At 38.6% G+C, this 13,670-nt stretch overlaps 1 protein-coding gene across 7 annotated transcripts in view; it reads left to right on the top strand.

The window, feature by feature from the left end:
• The window catches only part of NFIA (nuclear factor I A), a 435,311-nt gene that overhangs the window by 227,265 nt on the left and 194,376 nt on the right, over positions 1–13,670 (top strand). For all 7 annotated transcript variants that reach the window (XM_051999550.1, XM_051999555.1, XM_051999553.1 and 4 more), the window contains exon 3: positions 9,945–10,010. In XM_051999550.1, the coding sequence (XP_051855510.1) occupies positions 9,945–10,010 (66 nt within the window). The remainder of the gene's footprint in view (positions 1–9,944; positions 10,011–13,670) is intronic.

Raw genomic sequence — 13,670 nt, 5'->3', positions numbered from 1 at the left:
GGGGAAATCAGCTCACTGGCCATGGCTGACAATGTCTTATGCCTTTCTGCTTCTGTTGTCCACCACCTCTACCCAGAGGAGAGATACATGCTTTAGTGACAGTGTATTAAAAGTCATGATTATTAGTACTTTTATTTTTCAAAGTTCGGTTGTTTTCCTGTGTTGAAAACTTTAGTTTTACAAAAGGAAAATGGCGTCAGGGAATCTCTCCTAACCAAACGTGACTCCTTCAGAATGCTTTTCCCCTCTATTTCACTGTGAAGTTATTTCTCCTTGAGAGACCTAGCTGTGGGACACTGAAACCCTTTTCAAGGGTTTTGAATCTGAGTTGTGATTTTTAATGTATCAAAATCCAGAATACTTGGGGACATCAGTAGGTTAAGCTGCTTTATTTAATGCACAACTTGCTTTTTTTTATGCCTCATTTTCCAGTATTTCTTTGTTCTCATACAAACAGATAAACAAAAACAAACAAATCCAACACGTTTATGATTAGGTGGTAGAACTATTGACTCACTCTCCAACCTAAACAGTTTTATCAGACAGAGTCCCGACTAAACAGATGGGACTGAAACTGGGAATGCCAAAAAAAAAAAAAAAAGAAGAAGAAAAAGAAAGAAAAAAGGGGGAAAAAACCCGCCTCGCCAAATTTCTACAAGAGTAATATTTTTGCAAATTCTTTCTGAGAAAAGCATTTGCAAAAAAAGAAAAAAAAAAGTTTTGAGAAAGAGAACAGTCACTTGAGCTGTGTAATGATGTGAAGACTATCCTGAAAATGTCAGACAGGAGAGTTGAAGGGGTGTCTCCTGAACAGCAGCTGGCCACTCTCTGGGTGGTCTGATGGAGCTCTTCCAAGTCACTGGCCACATGGGTATAGCCCCCTCTTTCCATCTGAATCCAGATGAGAGTGGGCAGCCGCCGAGGTTCTGTTCCATCCCTCCAACTCATGGCTCTCTCCTTTTTTCATTCTCCTCCTCTTTCCTCCCCGACTTAGCCCCGACAATATTAGATACATGAGGGCCATCTCAAGAATCCTCCACTGGCGTGATCTAAAGCCTACTGTGGTTGCTAAAATTTTAAGATTATTAGTATATAAATGGAATTCACATTCAAAGTCGGTTACTTCTTTATTGAGACAGTGGACTTGTGTCCCTTCCCTTAAAAAAAAAATCATTCAGTGATTTAAAACGTATCAGTGAGGGGAGTTCCAATTGGAAGGGATTCGGAGAGTTAGCAAAAATAATCACTTCATAATTTAACAGCATTTGTAAATTAAGTTTCTTGCTGAATTGTGTTTAAAAAAAAAAAAACCTGGTTAGTAATACTACTAGCTGAAATATTTGATATATGGAGTGCTTTTAAGATGGGCAGATTGCTTTATTTACATGACCTCATTTAATCATGGTTAAATTCCAATGGTTAATGCTAAACCTTTTGCATTAAAACAAAGAGTTTTGCTCACTTACTGGATTTAGAAAGATATTACCCGTACACTCCAAGTGCTAATAATTGCTGCTTTTTAATGATGCCGACTTAGTGATCATGTTGCATTCTGTTCTTTCTTCATCAGAACTGTCTGGTTAATATGGAAATTGGCTGGTTAATGCTTACACTGTCCTAAGTTTGGACTTTGCCTATGACCTCTACACACAGATAGATAAACTTTTGAGACTTTAAAAAAGAGATTTAAGGATTGTGCAACATTTTTAAATATTTTTGTCATCGAGGCCATGGGGATACCGTAAAAAATAAAAACAGTTCCTGAATTTCATATAGTAATTATAGAAAAATATTCCTGCAAATATTTATTTGTTTGGCTGTTGAGCATAAGTAGACCATCCTGATCATTTAAGAGATTTTAGAATTTTTGTTCTGCAGCAAAATGTTGGGTAAAAGGGATGATCATTACAGATCAGTCTTGAACTTCAAAATATTCATTTGTCATCATTGCTTTTCAAATTCTAAAATGGTGAACCCAAAAGAGACCTCAAGATATTCTGTGACTCAGTTCTGTCTAAAGTAGCAGCTCCCTACTTAAGTCACACAAGAAAGATAGCTGCATATCGTATTTTTGAAGCTCTTAAAAAAAAAACTTTATTAAGTCCTCTTTTTTTATTTCTTTATAACCTTGCATGTGATAGAATATTTTGTATCATATTGTCACAGAGTAACTTAGGGTTTTTTTTTTAATTTGTACAGTCATAGAATTGAATCCAGAAAAGATTTTAGAGATCATTGAGTCAGATCCCTTCATTTTATAGATGAGGAAACTAAGGTCCGAAGAGAGGAAGTGTCTGGTGCAAGACCACTCAGCTAGTAAATAACAGAGCCAGATTCAAACCCCCACCCTCTGGCTCCAAATCCAGTGTTTCTTTTCCATTGCATATTTTTCAGGCTAATCAACCCAGTACCTTTGATGGATCCTCAGACCATCTTCTTTCTTATCCGTGGATGTTCTGTAGTTTTTACAATTTCAGATTTATTGCTCTTAAATGTGGAACAACATTTTAGATGTTGGCAAAAACATTAGACTTGTAGTCAGAATTTCAACTTCATTTTTGAAGGGGCCCAATGACATCAAGGATAATATCTTGACTGTGAATTGGATTTAAGTGAGACAGAACTGCAAAAGTCCTCAGCCTCACTCTGTCCTCCAGAGTCATCAAAGTGCAATGGCAGGACAAAAGTCAGGACAGCTGGCAATGGTCCAGGATGCAGTTTTATTAAAAACAACGTGGAACATCAGTACAAACAACAGAACCTTCTTTCACTAACACAACTAGTCACTTGTTTCCCCAAAAAATATTTTAATACTATTTATGCTATCTCCTCTGTTTCCCTATCAGAATTTTCTGTCTTTTCCTTCTCTTCTTCTGTGGCCATAGTTAGTAAGTAATATCCTCTTCTGGTTCTATTTCTTTGTCTTTGTATTATTACATAAAGTTCTTTCCCAGTTTCTTTCTATTTCTCATACTTGTTGAGCTTAATTTCACCAACATTTCACTAAATAAACATGCTGCAATTTATTCAGCTACATACTTGTTGTTGGACATTTATTTCTTTCTTCCTTTGTTCCTTCTTTCCTTCTCTCTTGCTCTTTCTTTCTTTTTCTTTCTTTCCTTTCTTTCTTCCTTTGTTCCTTCTTTCTTTCCTTCTCTCTTGCTCTTTCTTTCTTTTTCTTTCTTTCCTTTCTTTCTCTTCCTTTCTTCCTTTTTTCTCTCTCTTCCTCCCTTCCTTTATCCTGCCTTCCTTCTTCCTTCCTTCCTTCCTTTGTTCTTTCCTTCCTTCCTTCCTTCTTTCCTCTCTTTTTTCTAAATGAGTGACAAAGAATACTACTTAAAAAATCTTTAAATATACAGTTTCCTTTTCAAAACTTATTCTTAGTTACATTTAAAGTCGTATATATTCACAGGCAAATAAGTTAAGCCCTCTGTAGTTTTGTTTCTTCTGTTAAATTGGGGTGGCAATGATAGCCACATGCGGCGTTCATAAAAATGCATGAATAGCACATCATTGGTATTATATAATGCACTCCGTAAATTTGAGTTTCTGTCATGACAATAAATCCAGCTTTTCTATAAGCATCATACTATGGGGAAGTTGAAACTCAGATGGGTGAAACGTGTACTTGAAACCATTAGATGTCAGGAGTGGAGGGAAAATCTCCATTTTCCTGGCATATTTCTCCTCCTACCTGCCCCTGTACCTCCCCAATAGTAACATCAAGTCAATATAATCTTTGTTTTCTTGTTTGTTTTGCTGAGGGGCAGCTCGCAGGGGAGAGAGCATTACCCTCACTTTCTCATCTTGTTCTTATTTCCAAACTTGAGCATCTTACAATGAGTGTTCATGGTATCCTGTCGAGGGGCAGACTACTGTGGCAGCTCCCTCTCTCTACCCTTTTTGTTCAGTTATGATATTACTGTGATCAATAAGAGAGATGAAGGGTCAGTGGAGAAAGAGCGTTTCAGAGTCAGGAAATGCTGGGTTCAAGGGTTACCTTCAGTGCCCACACAACTCTCTGAGACTGCAAGTGGCAGGAACCGATCAGGATTGTAGGGAGAATTTTCTCACCTGATATAAATGAAAAAAGTGAAATTAAAGAGCTAATTTTATTATTATTTAGAATATTTCAGTACTCTGAGATTTTGATGTATATGAGATTGTATTAATGTGGGCATTCCCTCTAACAACATAGATTTCAGTTATTTCTGTTTGGGGGTTTTGCGAGGCAGTTGGCGTTAAGTGTCCTGCCCAGGTTACACAGCTAGTAAGTGTCAGGTATCTGAGCTGGCTATGAATTCAATTCCTCTGACTCCAGGGCTGGTGCTTGATCCACTACGGCGCCACCTAGTGCCCCGAGATTTTAAGCCTGTGGTGATTGGCCCATCCAGTATGAATTTTTGTCTGTGTCTTATGTAAACCTCTCAGAGGGATCCAGTTCATCGTATCAAAAGTTTATATGCACAAACATACACATATATATATATATATATGTATATATATCATACATGGAATACATTTACTTTTGGAATATATTTCCTTGCATATGTATAATGTGTATACATACCATATTTATATAATATATTATAAATTATATATATATATTTATATATAAATATGTATATGTTTGTATGTATGTATAAATTTATTAGTGTGTGCATATGATTTCTGCCCTCTCGAAAGCTCTGGTTGTGCAGAAGACCCTCATGACATTCCTGTAAGGCTATTATTGGTGGGCTACTATTATTTCTCAGGTTTTTATACCTCCCTTTTACAGAAAAGGAAACTGAGACTTGGAAATATTTAAATCTTGCTCCAGGTGACGCAATTAGTGAACAGCAGATGTAAGACCTTTCTTGCTCCGTATCCTACTGCTACCATGCAAAGACCCATCCATCATCCGACATGCTGGCCCTGGGCTCTCTCTCTCTGTGTCCTAGAATCTCCTCTGTAGGGGTACCTCCCAGGTGCGGATCAATAATATTGACTCCATACTACATGGTTTTTCTCTCCATTCTCAATTCTCCTCCTGAGTGGATTAGCCTTAAAATCCACTTAGCCTCCATAATAATATAACCAACACAGATCGCTGATGACCGTTTCTACAGAATATAAGCCTGTGTTTTTAAGGCATATACTTAGGATATTAGGAATATCCTAGAATATTCTAAAAATATTCATGATTTCATTGACATGACTAGAACTTTCTCCACCCACACGGGCTCCATTCAGTATCTTATGTATGTTTTTAGAAGCAGAAGCTTTATAACTTAAAGAAGAGCTCAACAGTCACGTTTCTTCATTTTATAAGGAAGGAAACTGAGGTCAAGAGAGATTTAAGAGGATTGTCTCAGGGCGGCAGGAGCAGGGTTTGAGAGCCTAAAATTCTGATTTCTGAATTTTCTGATTCTAAATACAGCGTTGTTTTTTTCCATCACACCTTTCATCCCTGCTCAGATTCCATTACCATGGGCAAAATTGTCATCTTCATCACAGTCATCATCACCTCCTCTGGACTCATGTAGGCTAGATTCAGGCTTGAAGCCTTTCTCCCTTAGTAGGACTTTCCAGAGCTTAGCCTCCAAGGGATGTTCTCCCTAGTGCACTGGGCACTAAGGTAATGAGGTCCAACTTCAGTGACGGTCTGGAACAAAAAGATTTAAATACCCATTCCCCTTTTATTCATGTTCTGCTACCCAGTGAGTTTTAGAAAGTTGGCCCAACAGGTAAAAGGCTCGTGGTTCTCTGTGCTTTGTCTGGAGGAACATAAAACACATAATGGAAAGTCTCCATTCGGGACAGATCAGTCCTAAACGGGTTACCTCACTTCATTTGTCAGTGCAAAGTTAAGGACTATACGTGAGCTCTTCAGAGAGGAACCGTCAGAAGACGGGACGGAGAGCCGAGGAAATACCCGGTCATGGGGACGAGTCAGGAATTAAGTTAGGAGTTTCTGATGCTCCCACAAAGAACCAGCTTTTTGGAAGCGGAGGCTGCTACTTGACGCATTAGTATTTCTTTTATTCCTTTCCCCAGTGATTTTTGTCGATAGTGAAATATCTTTGTCTGAGCACTCTGGCAATGTGGCCGTAGGCGCCATAAAAGTGCAGAGATAGATGGATGCTAGTTCAATTAAGCGGTCTGATCCCAGCCTCCTATATGCTAACCTTGTCTATTTTAGGTTTAAATTTCTGCTCATACATTTTTTAAAAACCAAAAGAAACATTACTTTTCAAGGTTATGTTGAAGTCTAAGCTTCCTTAAACAAAAAGCTGATCCCCAGATGAAAAAGAAAAATTGATAACTCTAATGCACTTCCTCACAATAATGTTTCCAAGTCCATCTGAAATCATTTAAATATACTCCTTAATAACATTCGCTTCATCATAATATTCAAAATCTTTGGCTTTCAACCAAAGCCAGCCTAAGGCAGCAGGGCAACTCCCAGCTGCTGCTGGTGCTGCCGGCCTCTGGATCCAAGAGGGACTCCAAAATACGGTTCTCTTTGACTCTTTTTTCTTTCATTATTATATGTGGTGAAATTCGGTTGGCAATATTATGAAGTGAAACAAAAAAAAAGGAGTCAATTATGAAATGTACTTTTCAGTTATGAAAAGTCTTCATCAACTATCGAGAACAAAGGAGCAAATGAATTGTTAACCTTCTCTGCTCCAAGAGTGATATTATTGATTGAATGCAAACACTTAAGAAGGAGATCTTTCATTTGTATAAATTATGTATGGATAGAAATTAATTTATACCTCTGGCCAGTCACCTGTTCAGCTACACACTCAGAAGCATTAGTGACCCTTTGTAATATCAGAGCAGTCTCTATCCGGAACGCCCAACTAGGGAGTCTCGGTAGGACTCAAAGGTTCTCTTGGAGTCAGAAAGATATGTCAGGAAAATGAGGGAGGGGGAGAGCAGTGACCAGACCCTCCAGGCTGCTCATATCCCATGATAACTAAAGTTAAAAGGGATGACTAGTCCATTTTAAGGTAGCTCACTCCCAGATGACAGGATCTGCAGCTTTCAAATGCAACTTGAGAAATAAAATTCTATTTGTGAAAATATGGCCAGGGAGATGCCTTCTGCAGTGTTTATTGCTGAGCCTTTCAGAAACAGACTTGGTCCCCTTGCATACCAATTCCCCCCTCCCCATCTCCTCACTGTGGAGTGGAGAAGTTTTTGTGTTTTTAAAAATTCATTCCCTAAACACATCTAGCTACCTTTCATCGCGTTCCTTGTCCCAAATCCCTGTTTCATTTCTACAGAGGGAGAGGAGAAAAGCAAACGTAAAGGTTAAATGCAAAAGAACAAAGAATACTACTTTCAGATTCCGAACCATTTAGCGTGTGAGGGGGTGTGTGTGTGTGTGTGTGTGTGTGTGTGTGTGTGTGTGTGTGTATGTTTGTGTGTGTTTAGGTTCACTAGCATCTTTCCTTTTTTAATTTTGTTAGCTCCCTCAGGAAACCCACACACTTACTATAAAGCCAATGGGACCAAAAATTGTATTTTTCTTAAATTGTCTGTGTATGGAAACTGGTGAAAACTAAAGATACCAAGCTTAGAAACTAAAATACGGGCTCAACTTCTCTCCAAAACCCCGGAGTCACCAGAGTTGAAAGAGTCAGATTTCTAAAGAAAATAGTCCTATGGATTAAACACGATGTTCGCCTCCGGTGACATGATTGAGGTTGGCAAGGGGGCGGGAGCAACCTTCTCTTTCTGGAAAAAAAGAACTATATTATCTTTTCCTTTTAGCTTAGTTAGAGGTGCCAACAGTTTAACTAGCCCTTTCTAAGACAGAAATAAGGAACGTTTTGTCCATTCACTGAAATACATTGAATTATTATTTTTTTTAGAAGATTGATTTATCACTTATCGTGACAAAAGTACACAATTTCCTCTAAGAACAATGATTTTCACCTCCCCGGCAGTCTGCTAAGCCTGTGCAAATTTCTGTAATTGACATTTAAAATATGATTCCTATATAAAAGCTTTTGGCATCTTTTTCCCACTTCTCCAATTTTTGGTGAGGACTTTCTGTTCTTTTTGATAAGTAATTGTATGCGATTTCTTTTTTAAAGTTGTTTTTTTTTTTTGACATTTAGAGCTTTTATTTTTATTTGTGCTACAAAAACTGTTGCCAGATGATTAAAAGTATGACTTTGCCAGGCTTAAATCCCCATTTCAATTTTCTCGCCTCCTGTTCCTTAGACCTTTGAATGGGTACGGAATCATTCTCTAAGGCATTTTCTGGGTAGCTAATCTATAGAGTCACCAGGTTATAGATATTTTTTAAAATCTGAATATTTAAAATATGCATTTTCTTTATAGTACTTTCCTATAATTAAAATCCTCATTTGCTTAAAAGGAGGGAGCCTTTCTAAAGCAATAAATTAGCATTGCTTGACCCAGGGTCACTGGTAGTGCTGATTCTTTCTGGGTTATTAATACCTCAAAGAAAAAGAAGAAAGATGTAATAATTCTTCTCAATAGACATAAGATTTTCCATTTAATCACAGAGAAGGCTCACGACCTTTGATCTTGCCTTGACTTCTTACAGAAATCTGGTCAAAATTTCAGACCGGTGAATTCTCAACCTGGGGAAGTCGAGGTGAAGTTGGGTTGGAGGCTATCCACAGATGTCCTTCTTTAGGGAGATTTCTGTGAATTGCTTTAGAAGCAGAATCCTCCACTTTTTTGTCTGATGTCTCCCCTCCCCAGTAAGCATAATCACTTAGGAATGCCGCCCAACAAACACCCACCCGGGCTTTCTTTTGGCCTTTGGAAATTGACTTGATTTTAAAACTCTGTCATTAGAAATTAGGTGTTTTCTGGTTTAGGGTGAATAATAATAATAATAACTAAAATTTATAAAGTGTTAGATACTATGCTAAGTGCTTAATAGATATTGTCTCATTTGAGCCTTACAACCCATGTACCAAAATGCTACTAAAATGTTGAATTGAAGAAGTTCTATTATATTTAACATTTTAATGATTTTATTTTTTTACTTTTGCCATCATGGCCCCCTTTTCTCTTTTCCCCTCATTGCCCCCCCCCCCAGTTAAACCCTCTTTTTTTTAACACAGAAAAACCATGAGATTGCAAGTCTGGGGCTAGAATCATTCAACATTTCAATTCCACAGTACCCTCCAGAAGAGGGTCCTAAGCTTTTTAGATTTTTAGTTAGGAAACATCTCAGAGTTCATTTAGTTTAACTCCCTCCTGTTCTAGATGGGAAAACTGAGGCCCAGGAAAGTATTTTAATTTGTTATTATAGTGATGTAGACAACGAATTACTTTTATAAATGATGGTATTTTTTGAAGGTGCAAAACAAGCCCAAGTGGGGGATTCTTTCTCCCTCTCCCTCACGGCTCCCCTCCCAACTTTCCCAAACATTTTAATATTTGATAATTTAACCTATAAAATAGCATTTTGTGCTTGTTGGGAAGGGTCCCCGTGGCTTAGCCCATTGCTCCAAGCCAGCGTGCACCCCGTCACTTTTGATGGGGTGCGAGCGTTCGTCTCAATTTGTACAGCCTTACTGCAGAGATTTAAAAAAACCCACCAGAACTTGTTACTGTTGTTTGATTGCTTTTATATACCAGCTTCAAAATATGTTTTGACATTTTATTATGCTGTGAATCAAGCCTCAGATGGGTGTCATGAAGGATGAAGTCTTCCCCAGACTTCAGCGTGTAAATACCGAGCGGAGGCGCTGGGGGAGCGGACCCCGGGAGCTCTGGGCTCGGCCCCTTGGCCCGGGAGCCCGTTCTGCATCCTGTCGGGCGGGCCCCGGGCCCTCAGTGGTCCGGTTCTCGCCTCCCCGCTCCCGCTTCGCTCTCTCAACCCTTGCGAGGACGTCTGGCGCCTCCGAGCCTCCTTCCACAGCAGACCCTGTAATTTTTGGCTGTCTTTTTCTGTTTTTCAGACTCGAGTCAATCTGAAAGTCCCAGCCAGCCAAGTGAAGCCGACATCAAGGACCAGCCAGAAAATGGTGAGTTTAGCCCGGGGCGAGCCCGCTGCCTGGGCCCGAAGCCCCCAGCTGCGCCTCCAGCCCAGAAACTTCCCCAACTAGAGACCTCGGCAGAATGCTGAGCTCTCCAGCCGTTGGCCTGGAGACCTGCCAGTCCTCCAAGCTGGAGGGGACTTGAGCAGCATCTGGGCCAACCTGGACCTAAAAGCGAGTCCCCCTGCAGTTCTCCAGCAAGGGGTCCTGAGGGCTCTCTTGGATGCCCCCAGAGACAGGGGGATCACTGCCTTCCAAGGCAACCTTAGGAGCCTTCTTAGGGAGTCATCAACAAGCATTTATTACTAAAAACCTGAAACTGGGCTAACACTAGGGATGCCAAGGAAAGCAATTTTAAAGAGAGACTTTCTTTCCCTTAAGCCTTTTTCACCTTGTACTTACTGAGTGGAAGGCATTAGGGAGCCCATGCATAATTTTGAACAGAGGAATGATATTTCCTTTTCCTTTATTTACTGGATACCATCCTTCCCCTTCTCCAAAAAAAAAAAAAAAAGGAAAAAACTAGCTCTACAAAAAATCAAGAGAGAGAAGCATTGGGCTCTAGGAGTCAGGGGAGAGAGTTTTGGCCTCTGCCCAGCCTCCTGACTCAGTTTATAAATATGAACAAGGCACTTATACCCCCGACCTCAGTTTCCCCATCTGTAAAATAGGGCTGTTGGACTCAATGACCCCAAAGGTCGTTTCCAGCTCCCCACATGTGACAGCTGGAGAATGGCATTCTTGCCCAGGATGCCTGAGGCCCTCAATCAGAAACTTTCAGAACCTGGGTTGGAAGCTGTGACTTTGGCAGAGATATTGGTGCTGAACTCACCACTTTGTTCACCGATGACTTGAAAAAAACGAAGCCCTTTAAGGTTTTTGCTTTAAATTTTGCTTTCTGTTGCCATCATGTTAACTCCATTCACCCAAACTGAAGCCTTCCTTGGGATAAAGCTCTTCGTTTCTCGGGGTTCCAGGGACCTCCCCACTAATGCACATGGCAGAAGGAGTGGAGGGAACTTTTCCACAAGGGAATTCCTTGTGTCAGCGACATTGTGGGTTCAGTCCCCATGTCTCTATTGAGAAACTGAATATTGAGTTTCATCAAGATAGATGAACTCCTCCATTACTTAGATGGGTCAGGGTCCTCGGGGATGTCTGCTCCCCTGATGTCGTGGTGCGCCTCATGCATGCTGTGGGATTCTGGTCCAGGTTCTCCCACGGAGAGGAACCATCCAACATATTGGTGCTCTAACTTTAGACCTAGTGATTTGTGTGCTCTACTATTGTCGTTCCGTCGTTCTTCAGGGGAAGGAAGATATATTCTCTGTGTTGGTCCTCTTGGACAGTTCCAAAAACAATATTACTTTTATTTATTTTTAATTTTTTCTCTACTTTTGGAGAAAAGGTTGAAGGCAGCTTGTTGGATAGTTCTAAAAACAATACTATTTTTATTTATTTTTAATTTTTTCCCTACTTTTGGAGAAAAGGTTGAAGGAAGCTTGTTGGATAGTTCTAAAAACAATACTATTTTTATTTATTTTTAATTGGAAAAAAGGCTGGAGGAAGCTTATTGGATAGTTCTAAAAACAATATTACTTTTATTTATTTTTATTTTTGTCTACTTTTGGAGAAAAGGTTGGAGGAAGCTTGTTGGATAGTTCTAAAAACAATACTACTTTTATTTATTTTTAATTTTTTCTCTACTTTTGGAGAAAAGGTTGGAGGAAACTTGTTGGATAGTTCTAAAAACAATACTACTTTTATTTATTTTTAATTTTTTCTCTGCTTTTGGAGAAAAGGTTGAAGGAAGCTTGTTGGATAATTCTAAAAACAATACTACTTTTATTTATTTTTAATTTTTTCTCTGCTTTTGGAGAAAAGGCTGAAGGAAGCTTGTTGGATAGTTCTAAAAACAATACTACTTTTATTTATTTTTAATTTGTTATCTATTTTTGGAGAAAAGGTTGGAGGAAGCTTGTTGGATAGTTCTAAAAACAATACTACTTTTATTTATTTTCAATTTTTTCTCTACTTTTGGAGAAAAGGCTGAAAGAAGCTTGTTAATGCAAGTTGGCTCTCATCAAGTGACTGAGCAACCCCAATATATTTTTAAATAATCCCTTTCCAGCTTCCCTGACTGAGCTAATTCCTGTCTTCTTTTCTTCCTTTGATGGCTCTCAGTATTTTTGTTTCTCCCTCTCCATGCCTTTCCTGGTTGGAAGAACACTGAAGAGAGCTGGAAAAAAATGAGTTATGGTGAACTCTCAGGAGAAATCTGGAGTCAGAGGCCCTGAGTTTGAATCTCCCTTTCCACGCCCACTGCCCCTGTGACCCCAACAAGCTTCCCTGTGCCTTAGTTCCCTCCTCCATCAGAGGAAGGGATCATTCTCGACAGGTCTCCTGTAATCTGAAATTTGTGATTCAATGATTACCCCACTAGATAGACCCTCTGTCCCAGAGAATGCTTTTCATTTCCTAAGCTTCAGCACTTCTGTGAATTGTGAGATACCCAAATCACGTGTCCCACTGTTCCTCTTCTCATCCTACTGTCTCCTTCATCCACATATTTTTAGCTGACATTTCTCTAGAGCTTTAAATTCTGAAACATGCTTTATGTGAAATATACATGTGTAAGTGCATACATGTGTGTAGACATAAATATATCTACACATACACACATATACTCCATGGCCTATATAAATTATGCTGAATTGCTTGCTAATAAGTAGAAAAATTTACACTTACATGTGGTTTTAAGTTTAAAATTTAATTTTTTTTGTCCAGATCTGTGATTTTATTGGTATAGGGGAATTTCAGTGAAGGCACTTTCTGGATGAAAACAGATCAGCCTCTGATCTTCAATTTATTGTCTTAGAGAGCTGTATAGGACACTTTGAAGTTAAGTGATTTATATAGAATCTCACAATACTTGTATCTTAAAGGCAGACCTTGATCCCAAATTTCCTTGATTTTGACCAGGCTCTCTGTCCAGTATCCCAAAATGCCTCACTCATTCTCTCTCTCTCAGAATCTTATCTGACTCTCTTTCCATATATATGTGTATATACATAGATGTACATATAATTTAATTTTTTGAATTTTTTGAATTCATAGTGATTTTATTTTCTCTCAAACATATTAAGTGTGGTTTTTAGATGTAATCTTCTGAGGCTTTCAATTCAGTTGAGTTTAATTAAATTTTTTACATTTTCTTTTTTTTTTCTTCATTGTTTTGATTTTGTTTAACTGATTCTTGAGTTTCTTTGGAGTCATTCATTTTCATTTGCTCAATTCTAATTTTTAATGAATCATTTTCTTCAGTTACCTTTTTTAGTTCTTTTTGTGTTTGGCCAGTCGGATTTTTAAATGAGTTGTTTTGTTCTATGATTTTTTTTTTCCATTTCACAAATTCTGTTTTTCAAAGAGCAGTTTTCTCTTTCCATTTTGTCAAATCTATTTGTAAGGAATTATATGGTTTTTCCATTTCACTAAATCTATTTTGTAAGGAATTCTCTTCAGATAATATTTGTGTTTCCTTTTCTAAACCGTTTTGCAAAGTTCCCATTTCCTTTCTCCATTTTTCTTCTTTCTTTTAAGATCCTTTTAGAATTCTTCCAAGAGAGCCTTGGGAGATGGGGACCAATT

Source organism: Antechinus flavipes, chromosome 4, assembly GCF_016432865.1.
Source record: "Antechinus flavipes isolate AdamAnt ecotype Samford, QLD, Australia chromosome 4, AdamAnt_v2, whole genome shotgun sequence".
NCBI classification, from domain to species: Eukaryota; Metazoa; Chordata; class Mammalia; order Dasyuromorphia; family Dasyuridae; genus Antechinus; species Antechinus flavipes.
Note: the sequence above shows the minus strand (reverse complement) of the source record. Positions and strands in the feature narration are given on the sequence as shown.